Below are 7,854 nucleotides of genomic sequence, written 5' to 3' on the forward strand. Positions count from 1 at the left end.
GACAACTTCAATCTTTTCTCCATTTATCATGATGTTGCTTATTGGTCCAGTTGTGAGGATTTTTGTTTTCTTTATGTTGAGGTGTAATCCATATAGGCTGTAGTCTTTGACCTTCATCAGTAACTGCTCCAAGTCCTCTTTGCTTTCAGCTAGCAAGGTTGTGTCATCTGCATAACGCAGATTGTTAATGAGTCTTCCTCCAATCCTGATACCCCGTTCTTCTTCATGTAGTCCAGCTTCTCAGATTTTTTACTCAGCATACAGACTGAATAAGCATAGTGAAAGGATACAACCTTGACACACACCTTTCCTGATTTTAAACCACACAGTAACCCCTTGTTCTATTCGAACAACTGTGTATTGGTCTGTGTACAGGTTCTGCATCAGTACAATTAAGTGTTCTGGAATTCCCATTCTTCATAATATTATCCATAATTTGTTATGATCCACACAGTTGAATGCCTTTGCACTGGTAGAAACTACCTATCCAAGTACTCCAACATCTGACCCAGGTGAAATTCACTGGTAATGTATTTAGAGTTAAAAAATTCTCAAAACAAATTAATTTTAATTCATTTTTACCTTTCTAGGAAAAAATAATTAATTTTTACCCTTCTAGGAAAAATAAAGTCATTATGTGAATTTTCACTAGTGTATAACTCTATGGATGTAGGAAATCACTAACGTAAGGCAAGGGTTGGCCAAGTTTTTCTGTAGAGAGATAGTAAATAGTTTAAGCTCTGTGGGCCATCCAGTCTTTGTTAGAACTACTCAACTCTGCCACTGCAGTGCAAAAGCAGCCATAGACAATATGTAAACTAAAAAGTGTGGCTGTGTTCCAATAAAAATGTATTTACAAAGATAGCCCATGGGCCTGATTTGGACTGCAGTTTTGCCAACCTCCAGCCTAAGTCATTAGTGGTTAATATCATCACAAAAAAATATTTGACTGGGCAACTCAGGTTCATATACTAGATTATTAATTGGCAGAAACAGTTACACAAGCTTGAGACTTAGAAGCTGTTTGAAAAATCTAGACTCTAAAGTCAAAGGATCCTTCTAAGAGATTCAATATGGACTGAATTGTGCTTAGGGGCAACAGGCTAGTTGACTCTATTGGTCCACTTTGGGCTTACCTAATAGACTATACCGGGGGGCCAGGTACTGATGGTGATGCTCTGATTTCTGAATCAAAGGAGCCAGGCTATGGAAGAGGTAAAATGCTCCTGTACGCTGGGCTTTTTTACATGCATCGTCATCTTCCTTCAGTTCAAATATATACCTGTATTTGGGAAATAATGAAAGCATTACAAAACCACACTTTGTTACTTGTACAGTACTCATCTTTTAGAATTCTGCTCCTGCAATCCCTCTCCTACCGTGGTTATTTTCTTTTATTTATTTACATCCTAACTTGCTCCAAAAACTATCTGAGGTGGCTGCAGGCAATCATTCCCTCCTTTGTCCTACTGTGTACCTTGCTCATACTTCTGTGGTTGCCCTTTTGTTATACTATTTTTTAATTCACCTATCTCCCCTGCAAGACTTGTTATTGTTGTTAGCTGCTGTCGAGTCACCTCTGACTTATGGCTACCTTATGTATAACAGAACAAAATGCTGTCCGATCCTGTACCATCTTCATGGTTGCTGGTATGGCTGAGTCCACTGTTGTGGCTATTGAGTGGTGCCTTCCAGCTAGGGGGCTCATCTTCTAACACTATATCGGACAATATTCTGCTGTGATCCATTGTTTTTCATTGGCTAATTTTAGAAGTAGATTGCCAGGCCTTTCTTCCTAGTCTGTCGTAGTCTAGAAGCTCCACTGAAACCTGTCCACCATGGGTGGCCCTGCTGATATTTGAAATGCCGGTGGCATAGCTTCCAGCATCATAGCAATACACAAGCCACCACAGTATGACAAACTGACAGATAGGTGGTGGCCTGCAAGACTATGATCTCCTTAAGGGCAGGGTTGGCCTTACTCAGCTTTTCATTTCCAGTAATTAGCACAGTGAATAGTTCAATTCAATAAACATTTACTGAGTTGACCTTCAAGGGTAATAAATATCTACTGAATTGAACTTCAAGGTACTTTGCCAATATTACACTGTGAGGCAAGAATTTACACGCAGTGGAGAGAAAGGAAAACAAGCACAGTGATAAAATGTCAACCACAGACTATCTACAGACGGGTGCAGACTTCACTTCTGCAAACAAAGAACAAACACTATACCTTCGTTAATTTTCACTCAACCTGCAGAAGATAAAGAGCAAATTTTATCTTCAATGTACCCTTACTTCAAACATACAGCCCCAAAATGAACATTTATCTTTACTCTCCTTATCTCTACTGAATGGATCATTGATGGAGTGAAGCCTATATTTAACCTATTTGGCTGCTAACCAAAAGGATGGCAGTTCAAATCCACCAGAAACCCTATGGGGCAGTTTTACTCTGTCCTATAGGGTCGCTGTGAGTCGGAACTGACTCGATGGCACCTAACAACAACAAGTAGGGATAATATTTATCCCTAATAAATATGTGGAAAAAGAGACATCCTATAATTGGTTTCTCTAAAAGAGACAGTATTGGAGCAAGTTCTAGGCTCTTCTAGTACCTTCATTAAGAATGTTCTGTGTCTATCCCCTCAAGAGCCTTGGGAATCAGGTCAGGGTCTGTCAATGTGACTCAGTGGGGTGAATGTGGAATCTCCTTCTGGGACCTTAGGGTTAATCATTTTGCCTGTCCAAAGCCCTAAAACAGCCTCTCAGGCATACGGCAGATTTTTGTCTCTTAAGTGAGAAACACAGTTCACAGACATTTTCTGTAGGATCTGGGAGCTTTTATAAAACCAGAAGGCAGAGTTGGCTCAAAATGAACATACAAAGCAAAATGATAAAAGCGCCAGTGGCATCATTAAGAACCCATTTAGCCTGCTGATGAAAGGGGATATAGTGAGCTCTTTATAGCAGAAGACAAAAGAAACATGAGATCTTAAGACTCATGATGATATTTTTAAATTTGTGATGAGTGACTGCAGCCTCCTGGGGCAAATACCCAATCTATGTCAAAGGAGAGACATGTGCCACTCAGAAGTTTCCAAATACAAACAATGGAATAAACACTGCTGCCTTTGCAAAACAACAATAAATGGTACAACCTGTGCTTTGCCCTAATGACCCTAGCAAGCAAAACACTTACAAAAACACCCAGGTTAAGGCCTTAAACACAGGACCTCTCTGGAACTGGGACTGAGATCCCAAAGTTCCTGATGCTCTTCTCGATCAGAAGCTGTATTTTTAAAAATGCATTTTCCTCCTTTAGTTATAATAGCATGGGAACCACAATACCAAGATTGTAGAGGCTGAAGATATTTAGATTATTTTAAAACTTTCACTGTTTTTTTAATTACAAAAGCAAAAGTTAGTCATTATATAAAAATCAGAAAATATAGTTATCAATTAAAAAAGGAAAAGTTCCACTAATCCCACCACTTAGAGCGATCACTGTTTACACTTTGGAATTCTCCAAATTATTAATATCGTGTATCCATACATATACAGATGCATATTATTTGATATCATACTTTTGTAGCCTTTTTTCTTAAACATACATAAAATTTATTCACATCATAAAATATTCTTTATTGATAGAATTTTCTTCTTTTCTCAGGATTTTGATTCATTCTTTATAAAGGAGTTTTTTATTCATTTTTACATTCTTATTTTTTAGACTCTACCAATAATTCTGTTATAGTTCCCGGAGTCTCAGTCTGAGAATTGCAAAAACCTAAATATCCAACAATACATAAAACAAATACTGCAATTTTGTTGTTTGCTTACTCCCTGTCACATAGGATTATATCCTTGAGTGCCTTTAAATTTCAGAATGGGCACTCACATTTGCCAGAGCTTTCTATGTGCCAAGACTGGTTGTGAGTGTATCAACCCAGAGAGGTTTTACATTTGGTTCTACAAGGTGCCCCAGGGATATTATCAGTCCAAGACTATTATTTAAATTCATTGAGAGTTGTTGGACCACACCACAGAGGTGGTAGAAATTTAAACCCCAAACTGTATGAGAGCAGGCTAGTGATACCATATTCACAGGGGGTACTATTCCCCCAGCCTGAGAGAAAGAAACCTTTGTCATTTTACCGTGCTGGTCCAGATTTTTTTTCCCCTAGTCGACCTTTCACTGAAGTTTAATTCTTTGGAGAGTTTTGGGGTTAGTTAAAATATTTCCAGGAAATCTCATAAAAAATTATTCAACATAGCTATTAATGTGTTTATTAATATTCTATCATATGGATGTACCATAATTTATTTAATTCCTTCCTTATTATTCATTCATTTATTCAACAATATTTCACTACCTAATAGATGTAAGGCACCGTTTTATGCACTAGCAGTGCCGTAGTGGAAAAGGCAAAGTTCTTATCTTAATAGAACTGATATTCAAGGGTGTGAGACATTCTGGCGCAGTGGTTTAAAGCTATGGCTGCTACAGGCTACAGGGGAAGTCAGCACAACTGGACTAAATCAAAGCTAAGACGTTTCCTGAATACAATCAAACACTTTGAGGGACAGAGTAGTAGGGGTAGGGGTCTGGGGACTATGCTTTCAGTGGACATCTAGGTCAACTGGCATCACAAAGCTTATTGAGACAATGTTCTGCATCCTACTTTGGTGAGTGGCGTCTGAGGTCTTGAAAGCTTGCAAGCGGCCATCTAAGATGCATCAATTGGCCCCAACCAGCTGGACTAAAGGAGGATGAAGAACACCAAAGACACAAGGAAAGTAGTAGCCCAAGAGACAGAAAGGGCTACATAAACCAGAGATTTCATCAGCCTGTGACCAGAAGAACTAGGTGGTGCCCGGCTACCACCAGTGACCGCCCTGACAGGGAACACAACAAAGAGTCCCGGATGGAACAGGAGAAAGGTAGGGTGCAGAACTCAAATTCTAGTAAGAAGACCAGACTTAAAGGTCTGACCGAGACTGGAGGAACCCTGGAAAGCATGGCCCCTGGATTCTCTATCAGCCCAGAACTAAAACAATTCCCGAGGCCAACTCTTCAGACAGGGATTGGACTGGACTGTGGGACATAAAGTGATACTCATCAAGAGTGTGCCTCTTAGCTCAAGTAGGTACAAGAGACTGAACGGGCAGCTTCTGTCCGGAGGTGAAATGGGAAGGCAGAGAGGGTTAGGAGCTGGTTGAAAGGATATAGGGAATCAGGGGTGAAAAGGAGGACTGTGCTGTCACAGTATGGGGAGAGCAATTAGAGTCACATAACAATGTATGTATAAATTTTTGTATGGGAAAAAAATTTTTTAAAAAAAGCTATGGCTGCTAACCAAAAGGTTGGCAGTTCAAATTCACCAGCCACTCCTTGGAAACTCTATGGGGCGGTTCTACTTTTCCTATAGGGTTGCTGTGAATCGGAATCAACTTGATGGCAATGGGTGTTATTGGACATATAGGTTGTTTGCAATTTTTCCAACTATAAATAATTTGTAATGAACATCTTTATAGGTAAATCCTGATAATACATTCTTAATCCTTAATATGAGATTGCTGCTGAGATATTTAGATTTTATAATTTAATGGGCCAACGACAGAATAACTAGAGCTCAAGTTGGTCAAAACTCACCTTGCATTATTGACATAGGTTGACAGCAGCCTATAGTACCAAAAAGATTTTCTCCTGCAGGCTATTCCACAATAAAGGGACATTGTCACGTCCTTAGAGGGAAGAGGAGTTAAAAAAAAAAAAAAAAAAAAAAGGTCATAGTATGCAATTTAAAGTCAGGAATCACCAGTAGGGTTATATTTTAAAACAAGATAGGATCACTTTGTAGTATTAAGGAAAGAGTAGCTGAATAGGAGTCAGGTGATCTGGATTCTAAATTGCAGTTCTACACCTAACTAGCTGTGGCAGCTTAACTTTTCAGTACCTTTTTCCTAATTTACAAGATAGATACCTATTCTGCCTACCTAATAGGCTATTGTTAGAATTAGCTAACTATCCACAAAAACCTTGTGCTCTTCCTTCCACGGTATGGAGTTGTTGCTGGGAGGTAGCTGCTAAGTCAAGGCCTAAACTTCTCTCTTCCCTTGTGTCTAGGCAGGATGAGGACTAAGTTTTATCAATGGAATGTGAATAGAAGTGATGTGTATTTCTTCTAGGCCAAAGCAGTTAGGAAATGTGTATGCCTTCTTCATCCTCTTTTCCCCCTGCTGCTTAGAAGACTTCAAGGCATCATAGGGGATGATGACAGAGCCACCAGGTGGTGAATGCTGGGTCCTTGAATCACTACATGGAAGAAAGCCACCCACCAATGAAAGCTACCTGCATTGGACTGTTTGTAAGCAAAAAATAAACTTCTACCATATAAAAAAACCAAACCTGTTGCCATCAAGTCGATTCCAACGCATAGCGACGCTACAAGACAGAGTAGAACTGCCCCACAGGGTTTCTAAGGAGCAGCTGGTGGATTCAAACTGTCGATCTTTTGGTTAGCAGCCAAGCTCTTAACTACTGAACCATCAGGGTTCCTATACCATATTAAGCCACTGAAATTTTGAAGTTTATGTTAACAGCAGCCAACCCTGGTGGCGCAGTGGTTAAGCACTTGGCTGCTAACTGGAAGTTCGGCAGTTCGAACCCACCAGCAGCTCCCCAGGAGGAAAGACCTGGTAATGTGCTCCCATAAAGATTTACAGCCTAGGAAACCCTACGGGGAAGTTCTACTCTGTCCTATAGGAACGCTAGGAGTCAGAATCGATTTGACAGTACTCCACTACCACCATAACAACAGCATAACCCTGACAGACCAAGTGACAAGTAGGCCTGGAGTATCCCCAGAGTAATGGAACTAAGTTTCTCAGAATACATAAAACCAAAGTCTCTCTCAGAATGAAGTAGGAGGAATCTATAGATAAGAAAAATATAAGGCCATTAGGAAAGTATTTCAAAAGGCAGCTATGCAAATCAGCACAGGTCCAAGATATTTTCTATTTCTTGTAGCTCACTGGGAAAGAGAGAAAAAAAATTCTGTATCTTAATCCACTTGGCAGAAGGTGGTTCCTTTTAAACTGTCTATCAGTCAGTATTTTCTTCCTCAAGAAAAGTACCTTTTACATTTGCAGTAAAAAACTCAAGAAATCCCATTAAAACAAGAAAATCTGTGGGACTTCAATAACAAATCACCCTTTTAACTGTACCCAAAGGAAGCAAGTCTGACACTCATCTATAGAGAAATGTCTAATATTTAGCCTACTTCTTGGTTGTATAATTATGAATCACTGAGGACTAATCCGTGTGCAGTTTTGGCTAAAATCCACGTCCTAGCCAAGGGTAAGATATATTTAGCAAATGCCATTCAACAAAGCATTTATTGAATACCTACTTTATGCAAGGTTCTTTAAGGGACACAAAATGTACAGGATAAAAACCCCTCCCCTCCAGGAATTTTAGCAAGAGAGAGAAAACAAATATATAACTAACTTTCACAGAAAGCAGTTTGTGATAAATCCCATGAAGGTTAAAAGCACTCTCGGAGAATATTAAAGGTATAACCTCTATTTTAATAATCCAATGACTTGTATGAAATACTGTCAGAAATAAACTTAAAGTCAGTATTTCTGCCTCATACACAACTCTGATAATGTAAACTGATAAAATATTTTTAGAGGGCAATTTGGAAATATCTATCAAAATGTTAAATAAGCAACCTTTTCACTTAGCAATTCCATTTCTAGGAATTTATCCTAGGAAGGAAATAATATATATAAGAATGTTAACTGAAAATTATCATATGATGGAATAATACACAGCTGTTAAAAAGA

General features: G+C 39.0%; 1 protein-coding gene across 1 annotated transcript in view; it reads right to left on the reverse strand.

Moving 5' to 3' along the window:
- NUDT13 (nudix hydrolase 13) overlaps window positions 1–5,739 on the reverse strand; it is a 12,886-nt gene extending 7,147 nt beyond the window's left edge. Inside the window, exons 1-2 of the mRNA XM_004383239.2 lie at window positions 5,657–5,739; window positions 1,137–1,282 (exon numbers count right to left, since the gene is read on the reverse strand). Of these exons, the coding sequence (XP_004383296.1) occupies window positions 1,137–1,282; window positions 5,657–5,739 (229 nt within the window). The remainder of the gene's footprint in view (window positions 1–1,136; window positions 1,283–5,656) is intronic.
- Between the last annotated feature and the right edge of the window lie 2,115 nt (window positions 5,740–7,854).

This window comes from Trichechus manatus, unplaced genomic scaffold (genome assembly GCF_000243295.1).
Source record: "Trichechus manatus latirostris isolate Lorelei unplaced genomic scaffold, TriManLat1.0 scaffold00106, whole genome shotgun sequence".
NCBI classification, from domain to species: Eukaryota; Metazoa; Chordata; class Mammalia; order Sirenia; family Trichechidae; genus Trichechus; species Trichechus manatus.